A 24185-nucleotide genomic window follows, 5' to 3' on the forward strand; every position below is an offset into this window, starting at 1 on the left:
CAAAGCACACACGTCCCTGGGTCGCTCCTCTTTTCAGTTCGCTGCAGCTGGCGACTGGAACGAGCTGCAACAAACACTCAAACTGGACAGTTTTATCTCAATCTCTTCATTTAAAGACTCAATCATGGACACTCTGACTGACAGTTGTGGCTGCTTTGTGTGATGTATTGTTGTCTCTACCTTCTTGCCCTTTGTGCTGTTGTCTGTGCCCAATAATGTTTGACCCATGTTTTGTGCTGCTGTCATGTTGTGTTGCTACCATGTTGTTGTCATGTGTTGCTGCCCTGCTGTGTTGTTGTCTTATTGTTGGGGTGTCCCTCTTGTCGTGATGTGGGTTTTGTCCTATATTTTGTATTTATGTTTTAATCCCAGCCCCGTCCCCGCATGAGGCCGTAATTGTAAATACGAATTTGTTGTTAACTTGCCTAGTTAAATAAATCAAATCAAAATACAAGTAAGGGCGGTCTTTTAGCGCCCCGTACAGGTAAGTTTAAGAATGTGCAGAATGGGAGAGTTCCAGGTGTATTTAACGTTCCTGTAGCATGACCCGACACTGAAGACTGCTCCAAAACAGAAACCATCCCAAGGAGAAATATGAGTTTCTCTGACCTGACTTCACCCTCCGACGTTTCTTCCATGAGCGAAAACCAACTCGAGGTAAAGTAGATTCTTCCAGTGCTAGCTGCTGCTTCTGAGCAAACTTGTCAAACGTCAACAGCAATTAGACCGGAGTTAACTGAACCATTTTTTCCCCCCGAAATATTCTAGAGGTTGGTTGAACAACTTCAAGATGCCATCAGTAATGTCAACGAGGAACTGAACATCACTAAGGAAGAGAGAGAGGCTGTGGATAAGACCGTCAAAAGAGGGTAAGTAGCCTACAATGTTTAGCCCAGTTMTCACCTGTGAATGGGAATGCTTCTACTCGCTTTCCAACCAAGGTGGTTCAATTGAAGACCGTAAGTAAAATAAAGAATGATTTAGGCCCTATTGTTCAAAGCGAAAACATCGCCATTCACATCTTCACCTTTTATGAGTTGAGGGTACGTTTTATAGGTAGGAAAAAKAACGAAGATTTTATACATTTTAACATGGCCTCCTGTTATTTGATCTGATTTCTGCAACTGGTTTAGCCAAAAACATCCAACTTTGTTTTTTTCGATGGAAACCTTACCCCGATAAAGGCCAGGCTCTGAAACGCATTGGTTCTAGTACTTTCTATAAGAAATAAATTATACGGTGTGCTTGCTGAACGCAATGCACAACTATAGATGTCTTACATACTCTATTATTATTTGATTTATTTATCCCGCTCYAGAGCTTAATAAACAATTAAACCTATTAACACCAAACCAATTTCCAAATGTGCAGCTGCCACAACTTGGATTGCTTGAGAAAATATTTTTGATAGCATTTATACTTTTTGAAMTAAAAACAATATTTAAATGAGCTCACAATGCATTTCAATGGCAAAAAAAAGTCCCATAGACTTGAATGGTAAAGAAATCTCTGCCCATCTCCTCTAAGCTATCAACACCAAACCAAAGTTGAGATGTTCAGACTGGCCCAATGTGGATTTGCTTGTCAAAGGATATTTGATACTAGGTATACTTTTGGATTCTGGTTGAGAGAATGCCAAAAGTGGGCAAAGCTGACATCAAGGCAAAGGGTGGCTACTTTTGAAGAATCTCAAATATGAAATATATTTTGATTTAACAATTTTGGTTACTACATGATTCCATATGTGTTTTTTAATAGTTTTTGATCTTCACTATTATTATCCATTGACAGTAAAATAAAATATAAACCCTTAAATGAGTAGGTGTGTCCAAACATTTGACTGGTACTGTGCTACAATAGTAATGATATTCCTTGTATTTTTTTAATGAGCACCTTATAAACTGCACCTGCACCAAAAACCCTGTTTTGACAAGTGCCAATAAATCACTGATACCGATTATTGGGGAAATCAGGTTGTATGCCTGTCGAAATGAACACAAAAAAAAAAGGAAACTAGAGTAATTTGTCCTCACTGGCTAGAGAACAATCAGCAGAAGACAGTCCGATGCTTTTGATTTGGGGTCGTCAAAACCAAAATGACTCATATCGTATCAAGATGAAATCAATTGCGTGAGAGGGGGGAGATGAGGTTGCATGTCCTGTTAACTAACACAGCTCAAAAAACCACACGGAGATCTGGAATAATGTGGACGTCACTGGTTAGAGGACAATTTTAGAAGACGGCTAGCTACATTTTGAAGTGTTGCATTTTGGTCCGAATTGGCGCCAATGTTAGTCACTTTAGCCGCATGGAAACTTTCAATAACTTATGTGGTTGGTTAGATGAGAACTTCTAGAAGTCTATATTTTGGACTGTCAGATGTTTTCTGGAGGCTGCCGTCGTGGAAAAGGGAAACAGACCACTTTTCCTGTTAACTTAAACGAATCACGACGCGGCATAGGATATCAAACAACGGTTGGATGCTATTTAAGTGGTAATTTGACTGTCAAATCCATGTATTAGCGGTGGCTAGCGGCTCTCTCACACTTCGTCTGTCCTCTGGCCCTTCTCCGTGGCACCTGGTAACCTGTAAGTAAAGAAGGATGGTGGAGAAGACTCCTTCGTCCCCGACAAAAGCTTGGATCGAGGGCTGACTTTCAATAGATCGCAGCGAGTGAGCTGACTACTGATACTGCGACAAACCCCTACCCAGAATCATAATCTCGAGATTTAGCGACCAGTGTTCCGCCTGCTACGACGAACCCAAAAGCAGGTAAGGCAGGTGCGAACATACCCAGGAGAGGGCGGCAACTCATCCGGTCGCAAAAACAGAGCAGGCTATCCCGGGCCAACTAAAGATCCGCGGCCACTCGTAACCCAGCTATTAGTGGTGAACAATCCATCGAAAGATCAAAAGCAACGTCGCTGATGAACGCTTGGCCGTCACAAGCCATTATTGCTCTGGTAACTATTCTGACACACCTGCTTAAAACCCAAAAAGTCAGAAGGATCGTGAGGCCCCGCTTTCACGGTCTGTATTCATCTGAAATCAAGATCAAGCGAGCTTTTACCCTTCTGCTCCATGGGAGATTTTCTGCCCTCCCTGAGCTCGCCTTAGGACACCTGTCAAACGGTAATGCAGGTGTTCCTATCACCCAGTCAACTCACCACCTGCCACTGTCCCCGGAGCGGGTCGCACCCGCGCGAGAGCATGCTACGGTGAAGGGTAGCATGCTACGGTGAAGGGTAGCATGCTACGGTGAAGGGTAGCATGCTACGGTGAAGGGTAGCATCAAATTGACATCCATTTGAGTCGCGCCCGGTGGTATCATCAGAAGCTTTTCTATCTTACAAACTGGACATCAGTTGCCGTTACTAACCTTCAGCGGACTTTAACTAGGTTTTTTACACCCAGCGCAATACTTATAGGCTTGAGAACCAAATACCCGTCGCAGTATCTAGTGGCACCATCGACCGGCTGTCGGAAGAAGCAACAGAAAATAATCATCCCCTTTCAATCACTTGCCCAGGTGGCCCTCCGGGACAGAGCCATAGGAACCACCTTCACCAGGGCTTCATCGATATTCCTCACTGTGACGTGAGGGGGGGGTGATTTGAGTGCGACTGCGACATGTGCGTACCTTTTTGAATTTCATCAAGTTGACATTCAGTGATGCCCAGTGGGAACGTTCTTCCATCCGTGTTATGGTTCCACAGCAAATCAATGGGCGTGGATGGTACTACCCACATCAGATGTAGGCCTCCCTCCCCAGACAAGCTGGAAATACCTCTCCCCACTTAGTAGGGCATGAGCCAGATCCATGCAATGCCCTATCACTGTTTAGTGTCCGTCTCAAGTCTAGTGAGCGTAGAGGAGACCTCCCCACCTACAATGTGTGGGGCCGGCGAGCGCCGTAGCTGGGGAGATCTGCATGTCCAGAGTTGCCACCGCCGGACAAACCCCCCCCATCCGGTCCGCCTCCGGCCGACGGACACCACCCCGAAGAACCCCCAGCCCCTTGTGAGATGGGCCGCACAACAAACTTCCAACGGTGGCGAGAGGAGGGAGGTGGAAAATAACTCTCCCCGGGAATCCTGCCAGCTTCTCCGGGATCGGTCACGTTACCACACTGCATGCCTCGCGTCGCCCGTCTCCGCCAGTCCGTGGACATTCTGAAAGTAGTTTGAGGTCAGTAGGTCATATTACCAAGGAGCTATTGAAATTATAAAGTTTGAAAATGTATGTACAATCGTGTGAGATGCAAATGGACAAACTAAAGRGTGTGCAATGTGTGTCACCGGGTTAGCCACAACCAGTTCTGAAAGTTTTAGGAGTAATGGTTAAAGAGCTATTGAAATTTGAAACATTTGATTTGTCACTACAGTATGTTGACGGTCCCTAACTGCTGTTGGTGGACGTGAGAAACTACAGGTCAATATCCAACCTGAATCTGTCTTTACCTCGGTACATTTCTTCTGGAAATGTGAAGTGTTCCCAGGGATCCCGCATGTTAATAATCCCTAATCAGTTGGATACATTTTTTATAGGAATTTATTTCTGTAGGCCAAACGGGATTTTGTCACGACGCACTTGTGTTTGTAGGGAGTGTTTGTCCGAATGCAATTGAGTGAATTGTACATATGGAATACTGGAGTCTAAAAGCAAATGAACGCTTCAAGACAATAAAAAATTATAATGATAATCTGGTCAAAATGTATCTTCTCTTTTTCAGGCAGTCTTTGTGACTGCCTGAAGGTTTTTCAGGCAGTCACAAAGCACATTACATCTAATAGTTTTACAGTAATTTTTTTTTTTTTTTTAATCTCTGGTTAAAGATCAAGCTTTGACATTGTACTCAATTACTCACRCCCATGACCATCCCTATTATGGTTCCCAATGTGTAGCACTGAAGACCTGAACCGGAGGATGGTGATGGCGACGCAGACAGGCGGAGTGGGTGAGGTCCTGTTGGAGCTGGAGACATCGAGGCTGAGGAGGGCTGAGCTGGTCCAGCAACTGGACTGGATTAATAGGTCATCTATTGATATTATAAAGGATGGATATAAGCCTAATAGATATATTTATTATTTTACCAGGAAAGATCGTTGAGATAAGACGCCTCTTTTGTACTCTGTGATTGAGGTTGTTTTGGGAAGGTGTTCACTGTCTGATGAAGGTGTGTGACTGTCAGGGGAAAATGGAGGGTTAGTTTCTTTATAACAAGTTAAGTTAAAAAAAAATTGTCAATAAAAACATAATATTTTGTCTTAAGGTCACAGGGTAAAGGATCAAAGAAGAAACGGAAGGATGTGGATAAAATTGACAAGGTGTTGGAGTCTCTAGCAGAGAAGGAGAAGAGTTTGAACCTCCAGTGTCTGGCGATAAGGAAGTCTCTAGCAGAGACCCAGTCTCGCTGCCTGGAAGGTACAGTAACAGTGGCTGGATGTATTGCACAACTATACTGTATGATGGAAATGTAATGAATTAGTGAGAACGAGAACAGCTGGTCTGTGACTCACTGACACAGGAATAAGGCAGCCTCAGTTACCCAATAGAGAACTTTATTTCCAGAGGGAAGGGAAGGGTGTGTGGTGAAAGAGAGAGAGAGAGGGAAAGGGGGGATACCTAGTCAGTTGTACAACTGAATGCCTTCAACTGAAATGTGTCTTCCTCATTTAACCCAACCCCTCAATCAGAGAGGTGTGGGGGGCTGCCTTAATCGACATCGAGGAGATGGATGTGGTTCTGTACAAAGAGATATGAATGAATATAATAAACAGCATGACAATGAATGGGTAATTTAAATACGTTATCACAAGAACAATAATATGGATTGTAAAAGGAGATTGTGACTGTATAACACATGGCAAAACTACTATGAACAANAATGGGTAATTTAAATACGTTATCACAAGAACAATAATATGGATTGTAAAAGGAGATTGTGACTGTATAACACATGGCAAAACTACTATGAACAAACTCATAGACAGATTGAAATCATGAAGAGTAAACACACGTTACGATAGTAACACCAACTCATTCTGAGGAGGCTCTATGAAGATGTCCACACACCCCAACACGCATGTAGAGAGTGATGTTGTAAGATGGTGCCGACAGACATGGCAGTTCTGCTTGTAGCTCCTAATACATGACAGACATGGCAGTTCTGCTTGTAGCTCCTAAGACATGGCAGCTCTGCGTCTAGCTCCTAAGCAACTTTGCAGTATTGTGTTATTTCTTACATTATTAGTTCAGAGAGACATCAGGAACTGTAACATACTCTGTTTCACAGAATCATGGCTCTCTCCAGATATACTGTCCCTATCCATACAGCCAGCTGGGTTCTCAGTTCATCACGTAGACAGGAAGAAAGAACTCTCTGGGAAAAAGAAAAGTGGAGATGTATGTTTAATGATTAACCACTCTTTGTGTGATTGTGATAACGTACAGGAACTCAAATCCTTTTGTTCACCCAACCTGGAATAGCTCACAATCAAATGCTTGACCATATTCTCTTCGGTTATATTCACAGCCGTGTATATTCTCCCTCAAGCCGATACCACGACGGCCCTTAAGGAACTACACTTTATGCGAACTGGAAACCGTTTATCCTGAGGCTGCATTTATTGTAGCTGGTGTTTTTAACAAAGCAAATTTGAGGAAACCGCTACCGAAGTTCTATCCACACTTTGACTGTAGTACTCACTTAGGAAAAACTCTAGACCACTGCTTCTCGCCTTTTTGAAATGCCTACAAGGCCCTCCCCCGCCCTCCCTTCGGCAAATCAGATCGACTCCATTTTGCTCCTCCCTTCCTATAGGCAGAAACTCAGTACGGGTACTTCCTGTTTTAAGGTCTATTAAACGCTGGTCTGACCAATCGGAATCAATGCTTCAAGATTGTTTTGCAATGTTCCGGGTTGCCTCTGAGAATAACATTGACATATTCCCGGACACGGTGACTGATTTTCATCAGGAAGTGTGTAGGGGATGTTGTTCCCACGGTGACTATTAAAACCTACCTGAACCAGATAGATGGTAGTTATTCCCTCCGTAAGGCAATCAAACAGGCAAAACATCAGTACAGAGCCAAAGTGGAGCTGCAATTCAACGGCTCAGATACAAGACGTATGTAGCAGGGTCTACAGACAATCACGGATTACAAAGGGAAAACCGGCCACGTCGCTGACACCGATGCTCCCAGACAAGCTAAACACCTTCCTCGCACGCTTTGAGGATAACACAGTGCCACCAACGCTGCCCGCTCCCAAGGACTGTGGGCTCTCTTTCTATGTGGCCGACGTGAGTAAGACGTGGAAGACGTGTTGACCCTCGCAAGGCTGCCAGCCCCGACGTCATCCTTAACCGCGTCCTAAGAGCATGCGCAGACTAGCTGGCTGGAGTGTTTATGGACATATTGAATCTCTCCCCATCCCAGTCTGCTGTCCCCACTTGCTTCAAGAGTGCCACCATTGTTCCTGTACCCAAGAAAGCAAAGGTAACTGAACTAAATGGCTATCACCTCGTAGTATTCACTTCTGTCACCATGAAGTGCTTTGAGAGGCTAGTCAAGGATCAAGGATCATCACCTCTACCCTACCACACCCTACCACACCCTAGACCCACTTCAGTTTGCTTACCACCCCAATGGATACACAGATGGTGCAATCGCACTGCCCCATCTCATCTGGGCAAGAGGAATACAGNACACCCTAGACCCACTTCAGTTTGCTTACCACCCCAATGGATACACAGATGGTGCAATCGCACTGCCCCATCTCATCTGGGCAAGAGGAATACAGTGCTTTTGGAAAGTATTCAGACCCCTTGACTTTTTCCACATTTTGTTACATTACAGCCTTATTATAAAATTGATTGAATTACTGTTTTTCCTCAKCAATCTACAGACAATACCCCATAATGACAAAGCAAAAACAGTTTTTTTTATACATTTTTGAAAATGTATTACAAAAAAATAAATAAACCTTATTTACATAAGTATTCAGACCCTTTGCTCTCAGACTCGAAATTGAGCTCAGGTGCATCCTGTTTCCATTGATCMTCCTTGAGATGTTTCTACAACTTGATTGGAGTCCACCTGTGGTAAATTCAATTGATTGGACATTATTTWGAAAGGMACACACATGTCTATATAAGGTCCCACAGTTGACAGWGCRTGTCAGAGCAAAAACCAAGCCATGAGGTCGAAGGAATTGTCTGTAGAGCTCTGAGACAGGATTGTGTCGGTACAGATCTGGGGAAGGGTACCAAAACATTTCTGCAGCATTGAAACTCCACAAGGACACAGTGGCCTCCATCCTTCTTAAATGTAAGAAAGTTTGGAACCACTCTTCCTGGCCAAACTGAGCAATCGGTGAGGTGACCAAGAACCTGGTGGTTACTCTGACAGCGCTCCAGAGTTCCTCTGTGGAGATGGGAGAACCTTCCATAAGGACAACCATCTCTGCAGCACTCCACCAATCAGGCCTTTATGGTAGAGTGGCCAGACGGAAGCTACTCCTCAGTAAAAGGCACATGAAGACTTTCAGACCATGAGAAACAAGATTCTGTGGTCTGATGAAACCGATTTTGAACTCTTTTGGCCTGAATGCCAAGCGTAACATCTGGAGGAAACCTGGCACCATCCCTACGGTGAAGCATGGTGGTGGCAGCATCATGCTGTGGGGATGTTTTTCATCGGCAGGTACTGGGAGACTAGTCAGGATCGAGGGGAAAAGATGAACGGAGCAAAGTACATAGAGATCCTTGATGAAAACCTGCTCCTGAGCGCTCAGGACCTCAGACTGCGGCGAAGGTTCACCTTCCAACAGGACAAAACCCTAAGCACACAGCCAAGACAACACAGGAGTGGCTTCGGGAGAAGTCTCTGAATGTCCTTGAGTGGCTCAGTCAGAGCACGGACTTGAACCCAATCGAGCATCTCTGGAGAGACCTGAAAATAGCTGTGTAGCAACGCTCCCCATCCAACCTGACAGAGCTTGAGAGGATCTGCAGAGAAGAATGGGAGGAACTCCCCAAATACAGGTGTGCCAATTTGAATCAATTTTAGAATAAGGCTGTAATGTAACAAAATGTGGAAAAGGTCAAGGGGTCTGAATACTTTCTGAATGCACTGTACCTACAACAGAATGCTGTTCATTGACTATAGCTCAGCCTTCACCATAGGACCCTCCAAGCTCATCTCCCCCGGTGGAGAGCCCTGGTGTCCTGGAGGGCAGGTAGTTTGCCCCCGGTAATGTCAGTCACAGGCAGGGGAATCGGTGACAGTCGCAGGCAGGGGAATCGGTGACAGTCGCAGGCAGGGGAATCGGTGACAGTCGCAGGCAGGGGAATCGGTGACAGTCGCAGGCAGGGGATACGGTCTGCAGTCGCAGGCAGGGGAATCGGTTGACAGTCGCAGGCAGGGGAATCGGGCTGACAGTCGCAGGCAGGGGAATCGGTGACAGTCGCAGGCAGGGGAATCGTGTGACAGTCGCCAGGCAGGAGGAATCGGTGACAGGCGCAGGCCAGGGGAATGGTGACAGTCGCAGGCAGGGGAATTCCGTGAGGTCGCAGGCAGGGGAATTCCGTGTTCAGTCTCGCAGGCAGGGGAATCCGTGTCATCGCAGGCAGGGGAATCCGTGTCAGTCGCAGGCAGGGGAATCCGTGTCAGTCGCAGGCAGGGGAATCCGTGTCAGTCGCAGGCAGGGGAATCCGTGTGCAGTCGCAGGCAGGGGAATCCGTGTCAGTCGCAGGCAGGGGAATCCGTGTCTCGCAGGCAGGGGAATCCGTGTCACGCAGGCAGGGAATCCGTGTCAGTGCGCAGGCAGCGGTGAAATCCGTGTCAGTCGCAGGCAGGGGAAGATGCCGTGGTCAGTCGCAGGCAGGGGATCCGTGGTCCCAGTGCGCAGGCTATGGGGAATCCGTGTCCGTAGCAGGCAGGGGAATCCGTGTCCGTCGCAGGCAGGGGAATCCGTGACCGTGAGCAAGAGACTGACAATGTCTGTTTCTTTCAACAGAAAATCAATCACTACAAGTGAGTCAGGCCTCTGGTTGGGTGAAGTTGGAAAAGCTGGAGGAATCTACCAAGCCAGGCCCACGGAGAGGTCTACAACCACAAGGCCAAACAGCAGACAACAAGCCAACAAGACACAGAAGACCGAAGTGACGAACTGTTTAGATGCTGTTAGTAGGTAGAATTGTTTACATTATGATTGGTGAAATCTAGACACTTTAAAACCAGATTTTTGTGATAGACATTTAGAAAAATTTGTGTTAGTAGTTTTGATGGGTTGGGATTATAAATTGAGAAGCAGTTTTAGTATTATCTCTGAGCAACTGTTAAATATATTTTTCTGTTCAATAAATTAAAGTAATGAATCAATGTATGTTGACTTTTAATATATGTACTTTAAAACTGCCATGAAATGGTTTTCCCATTTATCTAGGGGAAAAGGAAATACAAAACTTTTCTGTTGTGACTCATCTTCTCAGCTTCCGTATTTGGGATGGTGTTGCCAGAGATATGTATTAACATTAGATTCATATAAACACCCACTGTTTACGTTGCCAATGGGCCACGCGGTGCATTCTGGGTAAACTCAAGACAATCTCCTTCAAGGAGTCAATGGTAGTAAATGCACGGCGGGGACTGGAGCTGAGACACACGGTAAGATGGCAGACAAGATGGAGTCGGGGAATGCACAAGCCTTCTGGAGGATCTGGTGAAGGAGAAGATGGTGAGGAAGGTTGGTGGCAAGTGCAAAAAGAAGAGGGATACGTTCTCTAGTAGTTCAGAGAAAGAACCTGCTGAGAGGGAGGATGAAGGACCTGCGGTGAGGGCCGCTGAGTTCGGGCCTCGCCCCGAGGATGATGGGGACGATTCTGGCCCAGTGGGAGTGAGATTTCTAGAGAGAATGGATCCTTGAATTTTGGCTGATCATTATGTGGTGTCAAGTTGGGGACTGTTGAGTTGGTGACGGTTTCTTAGCGTGGACTCCTGATGATATTTCCTCCGCCCAGAGGGAGCGTGCGCTCCGGATTACGCCGTTGAAAGGACTAATAACCGGTGCCATTAAGTGTTGAGGAGGAGCAGTTGAAATGGAAGCATCCCGGTGTCTGACACCCACCGTTTGGTGAGACGTAGATCCATTGGAGAGCGTGGGGGGGAAACAGAGAAGACATTGCATCAAAACTAAGCATGACAGACAGTCTTTGCCAGATAAGGTCAAGGTAGGAAGTGTCAGTTATCCTGGGAGAGATTTTGTTCCCAAAAATACTACAGTGTCAAGTTTATGGGCATGTTGGAGGGAGATGCCTAAATGTGGGAAGTGTGTAGGAGGGTATGTGACAAAGGAATGTGTAGTATCGGTGGAGAAGGTTGTGTGTAGGGGTACACATGGGGCTTGAGATCGGAGGTGTCCGGTGAAGGACGGGTTGAGGTTGCCATGATTACAGAAGGTGCTGAAGCAGTGAAGAGAGGTAGAGGAAGATGGGTACAGGGTGAGGGATCCTGAGATGATTCCTGTGTGTAGGCAGAGACMAATAGAGAGTGGTAGAGGGTGAGGGGTCCTGAGAGGATTCCTGTGTGTAGGCAGAGACAAATAGAGAGTGGTAGAGGGTGAGGGGTCCTGAGAGGATTCCTGTGTGTAGGCAGAGACAAATAGAGAGTGGTAGAGGGTGAGGGGTCCTGAGAGGATTCCTGTGTGTAGGCAGACACCAATAAAGAGTGCTGGGAAGAATATGTGCTTCAGTAATGTGGGCTTTTATAGCTTTTATAGACATGGCTGTCAATTGTACTGCAGAAATGGATCAGAAGTCACAGAAAATAGAGATTGTGGTGGCAGTGGCATAGAAGTACTTGGGATTGGGCTTCCCGAGTGGCGCAGCGGTCTAAGGCATTTCATCGCAGTGCTTTGATAGGCTCTCCATTAACTTGGTTATTCCCTGACGCTGTCCATTTTTCTTTTATGCATGCCCTCCGTTTATATAACCATAAACTGATTACTCATTCATTCTCCCTTCCTCCTCCAATGCAGTCCATATTTCCACTTCCTCGCCAGACAGTAGTAAAAAACAACGGTGCTCATTTCAAGTATCAACAACTTTTTAAAAAGGGTTTCCAAATGACATTTCCAGATCATAGCGTAGCCCAAAACGAACTGTTTCAGCATCTACAAAGTGACAATATATAATTTTAGCAAACATTTAAAAAGGCATAAAATAATCCAAGTGACTTGACTGAATATATATTTAATTCAAAACAATACATTATAGGACAGCTAAATCACATCAAGCATAAAAAAAACAATTAATTCTGTATTTATTTCAAAAGATGCAACATTTGTTCATGAAGCAAACATTGGATGACGTGGTAGAGAGAAGCTGTCTGTTTTCCTCCAATCGTGGTGCTCCTTCAACAGAGCATTTGGAGAGTCCTGTGAACATCAACAGTCATGAACATCAAATCAAATGTATTCATAAAGCCCTTCTTACATCAGCTGATGTGCTCAAAGTGCTGTACAGAAACCCAGCCTAAAACACCACACAGCAAGCAATGCAGGTGTAGAAGCACGGTGGCTAGGGAAACCTCCCTAGAAAGGCCAGAACCTAGCCTGGTTCCTCTCTAGGTTTCTTCCTATGAGGGGTGGCCAGTCCTCTTCTGGCTGTGCCGGGTGGAGATTATAACAGAACATGTCCAAGATGTTCAAATGTTCATAGATGACCAGCAGGGTCAAATAATAATAATCACAGTAGTTGTCGAGGGTGCAGCAGGTCAGCACCTCACAACATGTCATTCTGAACAGCAACATCTTCCTAATTGATAACTAAGAATGGCGGCCGGTACGTCACAATAAACTTTAGTGAACTATTAACAGAATAGATTTACAACAGAATAGATATGAAGTGTATTGCAATGTGCTGGCTGCCTGCTCCTCCTGTTTATTGAGAGGCCTACATTCCCCCTGCCCTCATCTCACCTCTAATTGAKAACTTTGACWTATTGGCATAATAMATCTGATGGGTAACAGCACCCCCCCGCCCCATAAAGACATGCTGAAAGGTTTTCAGTCACCATGTTGCCATGTGTACAAGTAGTTATTGACCAAAGGGAATATTAATCATAAATACATCCAACGTTGTTGATTGGCACATAAAGCTGATTGAGGAGTGTTCGTTAGGAAGGTGGTGGATTGCATGTGGATGGTAGTCGTCAAATCATTCTAATTCAGATGTAGTCCTGATCAGCTAGATATTCACATAAAGAAAAACAACTCTCACTGTTCTTGTTACAGACGCATTACTATATTTCTCGTTTCACCATGACGCTTGAATAAACACATGGTGATAGGTGCTGAGAGTTTAAGCAGGTCCATGATGCACAGAGAAAAGCTCCTGGGCTTCCCACCAAGCTAGAAACTTAATCAAGACTGAGTGCACGTTACATTGGCCTACCAAACACTTGGCCTCTCATTATCAAGAACTGTGTGCACGTGTAACATAGGCCTAACAACACACTGTGAATCATCTTAATCAAGACTGGTGCACGTGGTACATAGGCCATACAAACACTGTGGACCCTCGTCATTAAACTCAACTGCAGTGCACGATGTGGTACATAGGCCTACAAACACTGTGGCCCTCTCAATTAAAGACTGGTCACGTGGGAACCATAGCAAGCCTACAAAACACTGTGGCTCTCATTAATCAAACTGGTGGCCGTGGTTAACCGATGGCCTACAACCACTTGGAAACTCTCATTATTCGAAGGAACTGGTGGCACGTGGACATTAGGCTCACAAACACTGTGAGCGCTCTCATAATTCAAGATGGTGCACATGGGTAACATAGGCCTACAAACCTGTGGCCCGTCTCATTAATCAAGACTTGGTGCACCGTGGTAACTAGCCTAGCAAAACGACTGTGCGTCTACTCATGTAATAAACTGGTGCAGTCGTACACTAGCCCTACAACAGCTTGTGGCCTCATTAATCAAGACTGAGTGGCGTGTACATAGGCCTACAAACACTTGTGGCCTCCTCATAATCAAGACTGTGTGCACCGTAACATAGCCTACAAACACTGTGAACTCTATTATCAAGCTGTGCACGTGCATAGCCTAAAACACGGTGTGTATTTTTTTTTTGGGGGGGGGGGGGGTTGATAATCAATCAAATGTGTTTTTATAAAGCCCTTTATTTTACATCAGCAGTTGTCACAAAGTGCATTCCAGATCCCCAGCCTAAAACCATAATAGATAACTAAGAAGAGGAGTAGGCGCTCAGAACTCTTAGATGGACTATTAACAGAATATATTTACAACAAATACATACAGGAGCAGTCAGCATTGTACATCAGAACTCGTTGCAGTTGACATGTTGACTGCTCCTCTATGTAGGCTGTACATAGACAGATATCAACAAACATGAGACAGTATCAATACAACACCAGGACAGATATCAATAACAACATGAGACAAGATATCAATACAACACGAGACAGATATCAATACATACAAACATGAGCCAGATATCAATACAACATGAACAGTATATCAATACAAACACACATGAGACAGATATCAATACAACATGAGACAGATATCAATACAACACAACAGGAACAGATATCAATACAACCGAGACAGATATCAATACAATACAACATGGCCAGATATCAATACAACATGAGACAGATATCAATACAACATGAGACAGATATCAATACAACATGAGACAATATCAATACAATACAACATGAGCCAGATTCAATACAACATGAGACAGATATCAATACAACATAGACATATCAATACAACACGAGACAGATATCAATACAACACGAGACAGATATCATTACAACATGGACAGATATCAATACAACAGAGACAGATATCAATACAACACGAGACAGATATCAATACAACATGAGACATATCAATACAATACAACATGAGACAGATATCAATACAACATGAGACAGATATCAATACAATACAACACGAGACAGATTATCAATACCAACATGAGACAGATATCAATACAACATGAGACAGATATCAATACAACACGAGACAGATATCAATACAACACGAGACAGATATCAATACAACACCAGACAGATATCAATACAACACGAGACAGATATCAATACAACACGAGACAGATATCAATACAACAATGAGACGGATATCAATACAACATGAGACAGATATCAATACAACACGGACAGATATCAATACAACACGGACAGATATCAATACAACACGAGACGGATATCAATACAACTGAGACGTATCAATACAACAGAGACAGTATCAATACAACATGAGACAGATATCAATACAACATGAGACAGATATCAATACAAACATGAGACAGATATCATACAACACGAAGACGGATATCAATACAACATGACCAGATATCAATACAACACGAGACAGATATCAATACAACATGAGCAGATATCAATACAACATGAGCCAAATTCAATACATACAACATGAGACATATCAATACAATACAACATGAGACAGATATCAATACAACATGAGACAGATATCAATACAACACGAGACAGATTATCAATACACACAAGACAGATACAATACAACACGAGACAGATATCAATACAATACAAACATGAGACAGATATCAATACAACACGAGACAGATATCAATACAATACGAGGACAGATATCATAACAACATGAGACAGATATCAATACAACATGAGACAGATATCATACAATACAACATAGACATATCAATACAATACAACATGAGACAGATATCAATATCAAGTTTATTTATTATAGCCCTTCGTACATCAGCTAATATCTCGAAGGTGCTGTACAGACACCCAGCCTAAAACCCCAAACAGCAAGCAATGCAGGTGTAGAAGCACGGTGGCTAGGAAAAACTCCCTAGAAAGGCCAAAACCTAGGAAGAAACCTAGAGAGGAACCAGGCTATGAGGGGTGACATGAGACAGATATCAATACAACATGAGACCAGATATCAATACAACATGAGACGGATATCAATACAACAATGAGACAGATATCAATCAATACAACATGAGACGGATTCAATACAACATGAGACAGATATCAATACAACACGAGACAGATATCAATACAACAGAGAGACAGATATCAATACAACATTGAGACAGATATCAATACAACAGAGAACAGATATCAATACAACATGAGACAGATTCAATACACATGGACAGATATCAATACAACAGAGATAGATATCAATACAACACGAGACAATATCAATACAATACACAGAGACAATATCAAAAACACGAGACAGATATCAATAACAACACGAGACAGATATCAATACAACATGAGACAGATATCAATACAAACAAAACAGATATCCAATACAACATGAGACAGATATCAATACAACATGAGACAGATATCAATACAACATGAGACGATATCAATACAACATGAGACAGATATCAATACAATACAACATGAGACATATCCAATACAATACAACATGAGACAGATATCAATACAACATGAGACAGATATCAATACAACATGAGACAGATATCAATACAACATGAGACATAATACAAACAACATGAGGACAGATACATCAATACAACATGAGACAGATATCAATACAACATAGACCAGATAATCAATACACATGAGACGGATATCATAACAACATGAACAGATACAATACAAACAAGAACGATAGTCCAAACACGACAATGACAGATATCAATACAACATGAGACAGATATCAATACAAAGGAGATAGATGAAGCAATACAACACGAGACAGATATCAATACAACATGAGACAGATATCAATACAACAGGAGACAGATATCAATACAGTACAACATGAGCACGAATTACGTGAACAAGAAGCTCAACATTACAAATCTTTTACAGGATTTGAGATAATTAAACGGTCTTATAAATGGTCATTTGATATCGTATCGCGTTGAAATCGTGACATTGGGTACTTTCGTGGAAAATAGGCAAGGTGTATACTAGTAGACAAGGCAGTGGTTTTGGTCTGACAGTTGTGAAACTTGCTGATGAGAGTGGTTTGAGGGAGTTGGAGGTTGGCCCTTCTGTGGTGATAGGGGATGCTCCTCCATGGTTACTCCCATATCCTGTTGTTGATCTAACCTTGGTAGACAAAAGGAATGATTGGTCAGAAGTCAGTGATACAGGGAAACTGGTTGACAATTACATTGGTAGAAGTTTTTATGATTTTTTTACCGCTTTTCACAGATGGATCCAAGGACCCAAATAGTGGGAGCACAGGAGCAGGCGTTTACCTTCCTGAATTTGATGTGCAGATATGTAGAAGACTAACAGATGAACTGTCAGTACCCTCAGTTGAACTGTTGGTGATAATAGTTGCCCTCCAGCGGGTGGAGGACGTACAACCTGTTAGAATTATAGTGTGCTCAGATTCTCTGTCTGTATTGAATAGTTTATCATCTGGTAAATCTAATAGGAGGGACCTACTAATTAAATCAAATTKTATTTGTCAAATTGGGGGTATTAATGTTATTATGGAGAATTTAGAGGCTGGGTGTATTAGTGAGATTCTGCTGGGACCCAGCACATTCGGGTGTGGAAGGGAATGAAATTGTAGACCAGTTTGCCAAAAAGAGCTTTGAAACAAGATATAATTGMTATTAATGTTCCACTGGGTAGAGGTGAGGCCAAATTGAAGATCAGAGCCATTTTGATAGATATGTGGCAGAAGAGACGGGACTCTGAACACAAGAGACAGCATTTATATGTCCTCCAAAGAAAGGTCGATGGACCAAGATTCATAAGGTCAGATTAGGAAGGAAGAGGTGGTGTTTGCTCAATTGCGCTTAGGACATTGAATATTGAACTCATCATTACATCTGGTTGGCAGCATGTGAATGGTTTGTGTCTGGAGTGTATGGTCGATGAAACGGTGGGGCATGTGTTGTTATATTGTTGTAGGTATGTTGAAGAGAGGGAAAGATTGAAGTGTAGGGTCATTGATGTTGGACAGGGTTGGAAGAGATTTTGGGGGATGAGGGAGGGCCTATTAGAAGTTACTAGGGCTCTTTATTTTCTCAGAAGTACTGAGTTAGGTAGGAGGATTAAGACATGTTGTTAACCGTGATTGACCACATACTCCAGCACGGTAGGTGGCGGCATGCACCTTTAACGTTTGTTTGCGGACCGCCATTATATCATAGATGAAGTTGCTTCATCTGTCAACCAAACACAGTTCAGTCCAATAGTGTAGGTAGAGCGCAGTCAAACTGGTAACTGGTAACTGTCTTTATTCAACAGCGACAAGACGTGGCATCATTTTGGTACGTTTTTAAAAGAACAACACATCTGGAAACTAGCTAGCTAGTATGGTCACTTTGCCATTGATTGATTTGGCTAACGTTAGCTAGCTAACTCACTAGTAGTAACCACCATAGCTAGCACAGGGGTAGATAGTTAACTGTTTTACACGTGGTACGTTTATTCACGTAACGTTAGATAAGATTAAATAACGTGGGTGTTCCAACATCAAATGTAAATATGACATAGTTTGCTAGAATATAGCCCATCTCTGAATTAGCAAACGGACTAAACTCCACGGTGAAGGAAGTCCCCAACAGAGTGGAGCAGAAACCGGCATCAYCATTTGACGCACATTAAGAGTGGAAGCCTTTTCTGCTACAATAGTTTTTGTTTTAGGATAGTGCTTTTATGGTGATGTGKGGGCCGTCTATTGCGCCGTTCGTATTTGGGAATTTGATGGCAATGGGGAACGATTTCTTATGAGCCAATCTTTACTTTCTCCCCCCAAAAAATCCCACCTGTCTCTAAAAACATGCTCACTACGAAAAGCAGCGTATGCCAAATCTTACAACAGATTAGAGACTCTAATTTAGCAAGATGACTACGTCACATGGATAATTATCACAAGATGCACTGATATGGTAAAATTATATATAGCCTGTAGAGAGATGTTGCATGAATTCACAATGGAAATACAATTCAATCGAAGAAAAAAAAAGAAGGAATTATTGGGCCTGCTCTCATTTTCCACTCATATTCTATGCTTGACAAGCAGTTCCCTTGTCGCTTGACACTGTGCGTACGCATGGTCATGGCTGTGCGTAACTTGACGTACACGCTCAAGCAAACTTTCAGAATTATAAATCTCACTTTGTGTGGGAATGATCCCACGCATGGCCGACTACATCGATTTGCCCAAGGTCAATATTTCAGTATCTATGTTTGTCCTCTGTAGTTGCGTGCCTTAATTTTTGTTGTTTGAAATCCATACTTTTTCAATTAAAGTTAATCAGATACAACTACTGTTTCCGTGTTGAGATTCAATTGGCACATGCGCATTTGCGCTGAGTTGCCGTCTTAGAGCTACAGCTATAAACAAACAGTTGGGAGAATGTATTTGATTATCGTTTACTGACAAAGTATGGATTTCAGCAAACAAAGAAAGGCACGCAACTACAGAGAACAAACATAGGTACAAGGTATGTGTTTCATCATTTAAAAAATGTACGTGTTGACCCTGAGCAAATCGATGTAGTCGGCGCTAGATTCCACTACGCCTGGTCTCTTAGAGTCATCAGACACTTCATTCCTATGGAGTTTAGTCCGCTATGATCTAGATAGCTACTGTAGTAGTTACAAACGTTGAGCTAGATAGCTACAGTAGTAGTTACAAACGTTGWKMTAGMTAGCTACWGTAGTAGTTACAMACGTTGAGCTAGATAGCTACAGTAGTAGTTACACACGTTGAGCTAGATAGCTACAGTAGTAGTTACAAACGTTGAGCTAGATAGCTACTGTAGTAGTTACAACGTGAGCTAGCATAGCTACTGTAGTAGTCATCCACACGTTGTTGTCTAGATAGCTACAGTAGTAGTTACACACGTTGAGCTAGATAGCTACTGTAGTAGTTACAAACGTTGTTATAGATAGCTACTGTACTAGTAACACACGTTGAGTTAGATAGCTAGCTAGATAGCTGTGCTAGTTAGACTTTCACTCTCATATTGATGTGCTTCAGATGTTCCGGAGTCCACAATGACAGCAGGTCCAGAATACCGCTCCGTGTTTGAGTACTGTCTTCAAGACTCTGCTCTACAGGAGGTCCGAGAAGTTACCGGTGTTCATGAGCCTCCTGTACACACCAAGAATCCATCACACAGTCATGGTGGGTAGCTAGCTGTAAACTATGTCTATGGCTGTTGTACATCCTGAAAGCAGTTATTTGTGGCTCTACCGCCCCGGTTGTTTATTTGTCATGTAAATAGTCATTAATATTACTTAACAGAAATATAAACTCAACATGTAAAGTGTTGGTCCCATGTTTCATGAGCTGAAATAAAAGATCCCAGACATTTTCCACACACACAAAAAGCTTATTTCTCTCAAATTTTGTGCACTAATTTGTTTWCATCCCTGTTAGTGAGCATTTCTCCTTTGCCAAGATAATCCATCCACCTGACAGGTGTGGCATATCAAGAAGCTGATTAATGATTAAACAGCACGATCATTACATAGGTGCATCTTGTGCTGGGGGAGTGTGCAAGTTTTGAGGGTGTATGCAATTGGCATGCTGACTGCAGGAATGTCCACTAGAACTGTTGCCAGATAATTGAATGTTAATTTCTCTACCATAAGCCGCCTCCAACGTCGTTTTAGATCATTTGGCAGTACGTCCAACCGGCCTCACAACTGCTGACCACGTGTAACCACGCCAGGCCAGGACCTCCACATTCTGCTTTTTTGCCTGTGGGATTGTCTGAGACCAGCCACCTGGACAGCTGATGAAACAGATAATTTATGTCTGTAATAAAGCCCTTTTGTTGAGAGAAACTCATTCTGATAAGCTGGGCCTGGCTACACATTGGGTGGGTGGGCCTGGCTCCCCAGTGGATGGGCCTTTGTCCTCCCAGGCCCACCCATGGCTGCGCCCCTGCCCAGTCATACGAAATACATAGATTAGGGTCTAATGAATTTATTTCAATTGACTGATTTCCTTTTATATGAACATTAACTCAGTAAATTCGTTGAAGTTGTTGCATATTTTTAGTTGGGTATAGTTTGTCTCCCTTGTTACTCAAGTCCTGTATGTATGTCATCCTAACAGGAGTGGCTGTGTGCCCCAAGGAGGATCTCCAGGATGATGAACAGCCGGAGAGAGAGAGCAGCCTGGGTAGAGATGTGTCTGACAGGATGGTGTGCTCGGCCTGCCAGTGCCCCTTCGACACCCGGGAGGAGCAGGTGAATAAACTGAGGGTTGGGATGGACTGACCGGAGACCATAAGGAGCGATTCACCCATTTTGAATATTATATTGTTTTTTCGGCATCTCTGAGCCATGTTCTATCGGTTAGTGCTGTTACGATATCAACATTTTACTAACGATACGATACCAGGCCAAGTATCACCATTCCAACATTTTACTTACCACGATACCAGGACAAGTATCACCATCCAAATTTTACTAACGATACGATACCAGGCAAGTACTCACCATACAAAACTTTTACTAACAGATACGATACCAGGCCAAGTATCACCATACAAAATTTTACTAACGATACCAGGCCAAGTCTCACCATCCCACATTTTACTAACGATACATACCGGAGGCCAAGTATTCACCATTCACAACATTTTACTAACGATACAAAGGCCAAGTATCACCATTCCCAATTTACTAACGATACCAGGCCAGTATCACCATTCCAACACTTTTTACTAACGATACGACCAGGCTAAGTATCACATTCCAACATTTTACTAACGATACCAAGGCTAAGTATCACATTCCAACATTTTACTAACGATACAACGGCAAGTATCACCATTCCAACATTGTTACTACGATAACGATACCCAGGCCAAGTATCACCATTCCAACATTTTACTAACGATACACAGGCAAGTATCACCATTCCAACATTTTACTAACGATACGACGCGCCAAGTATCACCATCAACATTTTACTAACGATACCAGGCAAGTATCACCATTCCAACATTTTACTAACGATACGATACCAGGCCAAGTATCACCATTCCAACATTTTACTAACGATACGATACCAGGCCAAGTATCACCATTCCAACATTTTACTAACGATACCAGGCCAAGTATCACCTTCAACTTTTACTAATGATACCAGGCCAAGTACACATTCCAACATTTTCTAACATACGATACCAGGCCAAGTATCACCATTCCAACATTTTACTAATGATACCAGGCCAAGTATCACCATTCCAACATTTTACTAATGATACCAGGCCAGTATCACCATTCAACATTTTCTAACGATACGATACAGGCCAAGTATCACCATTCCAACATTTTACTAATGATACCAGGCCAAGTATCACCATTCCAACATTTTACTAAGATACCAGGCCAAGTATCACCATTCCAACATTTTACTAATGATACCAGGCCAAGTATCACCATTCACACATTTTACTAATGATACCAGGCCAAGTATCACCATTCCAACATTTTACTAAGATACCAGGCCAAGTATCACCATTCCAACATTTTACTAATGATACCAGGCCAAGTATCACCATTCCAACCATTTTACTAATGATACCAGGCCAAGTATCACCATTCCAACATTTTAAACTAACGATACCAGGCCAAGTATCACCATTCCAACATTTTACTAACGATACGATACCAGGCCAAGTATCACCATTCCAACATTTTACTAACGATACCAGGCCAAGTATCACCATTCCAACATTTTACTAACGATACCAGGCCAAGTATCACCATTCAACATTTTTTACTAACGATACCAGGCCAAGTATCACCATTCCAACATTTTACTAACGATACCAGGCCAAGTATCACATTCCAACATTTTACTAACGATACCAGGCCAAGTATCACCATTCCAACATTTTACTAACGATACCAGGCCAAGTATCACCATACCAACATTTTACTAACGATACGATACCATACTAGTCAGTATGGTAAGTCAGTATGGTATAGTCAGTATGGTTGGTACTAGTCAGTATGGTACTAGTCAGTATGGTTGGTACTAGTCAGTATGGTACTAGTTAGTATGTATGGTACTAGTTAGTAGGGTACTAGTCAGTATGGATGGTACTAGTTAGTATGGTACTAGTCAGTATGGTTGGTACTAGTCAGTATGGTTGGTACTAGTCAGGATGTTACTAGTTAGTATGGTACTAGTCAGTATGGTTGGTACTAGTATGGTTGGTACTAGTATGGTTGGTACTAGTCATATGGTTGGACTAGTTAGTATGGTCCTAGTTAGTATGGTACTAGTCAGGATGTTACTAGTCAGTATGGTTGGTACTAGTCAGTATGGTTGGTACTAGTATGGTTGGTACTAGTATGGTTGTACTAGTCAGTATGGTTGGGACTAGTCAGTATGGTTGGGACTAGTCAGTATGGTTGGGACTAGTCAGTATGGTATAGTCAGTATGGTTGACTAGTCAGATGGTTGGTATAGTCAGGATGGTTGGTACTAGTCAGGATGGTTGGTACTAGTCAGGATGGTTGGTACTAGTCAGGATGGTTGGTACTAGTCAGTATGTTGGTACTAGTCAGGATGGTTGGTACTAGTCAGGATGGTTGGTACTAGTCAGGATGGTTGGTACTGTCAGGATGGTTGGTACTAGTCAGGATGGTTGGTACTAGTCAGGATGGTTGGTATTAGTCAGGATGGTTGGTATTAGTCAGTATGGTTGGTACTAGTCAGTATGGTTGGTACTAAGTGTGGTACTAGTCAGGATGGTTGGTACTAGTCAGGATGGTTGGTACTAGTCAGGATGGTTGGTACTAGTCAGGATGGTTGGTACTAGTCAGTGATTTTACTTTCAGTGGAGCACTACAAGCTTGACTGGCACCGTTTCAACCTAGGCCCAGACCATCTGGTCAAACACCTGCCACAGTGGAGGAGTTTGAGAGGAAGACCGGTGTAGGTGAGTCACCACACGTCTGGGCACTCAGAACCAAATCAGATACTCTATTTTAATGTTAAGGTTGTCCATGGAGATGAGAAAAACGAGGAGGAAATAAAAAAAAAAAAAAGTAAGAAGATAGAAAAATAACGAGGAGATAACAAGAAAACAAAAATAACACCAAGGAGAAAAAC

The 24185-nt window shown here is 43.0% G+C and overlaps 2 protein-coding genes across 5 annotated transcripts in view; both read left to right on the forward strand.

Annotated features, from left to right (window-relative positions):
• Positions 1-477: 477 nt before the first annotated feature.
• Positions 478-10364, forward strand: LOC139026030 (uncharacterized). The gene is made up of 5 exons (XM_070441324.1): positions 478-657; positions 769-869; positions 4907-5035; positions 5275-5426; positions 10024-10364. Exons 1-5 carry the CDS (start codon positions 595-597, stop codon positions 10170-10172), a joined length of 594 nt encoding a protein of 197 aa, XP_070297425.1. The 5' UTR covers positions 478-594; the 3' UTR covers positions 10173-10364.
• Positions 10365-18254: 7890 nt separating this feature from the next.
• The window catches only part of LOC112076458 (tRNA endonuclease ANKZF1-like), an 11846-nt gene continuing 5915 nt past the window's right edge, over positions 18255-24185 (forward strand). The window contains exons 1-3 of one of the 4 annotated variants that reach the window (XM_070441327.1): positions 18255-18363; positions 20082-20228; positions 21168-21301. In XM_070441327.1, coding sequence (XP_070297428.1) covers positions 20099-20228; positions 21168-21301 — 264 coding nt within the window. In that variant the 5' untranslated portion in view covers positions 18255-18363; positions 20082-20098. Of the gene's footprint in view, positions 18364-19142; positions 19264-19385; positions 19543-20081; positions 20229-21167; positions 21302-24185 lie in introns of those variants that run through there. The other 3 variants (XM_070441325.1, XM_070441328.1, XM_070441326.1) reach the window with 3 other exon arrangements.

This window comes from Salvelinus sp. IW2-2015, unplaced genomic scaffold, assembly GCF_002910315.2.
Source record: "Salvelinus sp. IW2-2015 unplaced genomic scaffold, ASM291031v2 Un_scaffold3762, whole genome shotgun sequence".
Taxonomy (NCBI): Eukaryota; Metazoa; Chordata; class Actinopteri; order Salmoniformes; family Salmonidae; genus Salvelinus; species Salvelinus sp. IW2-2015.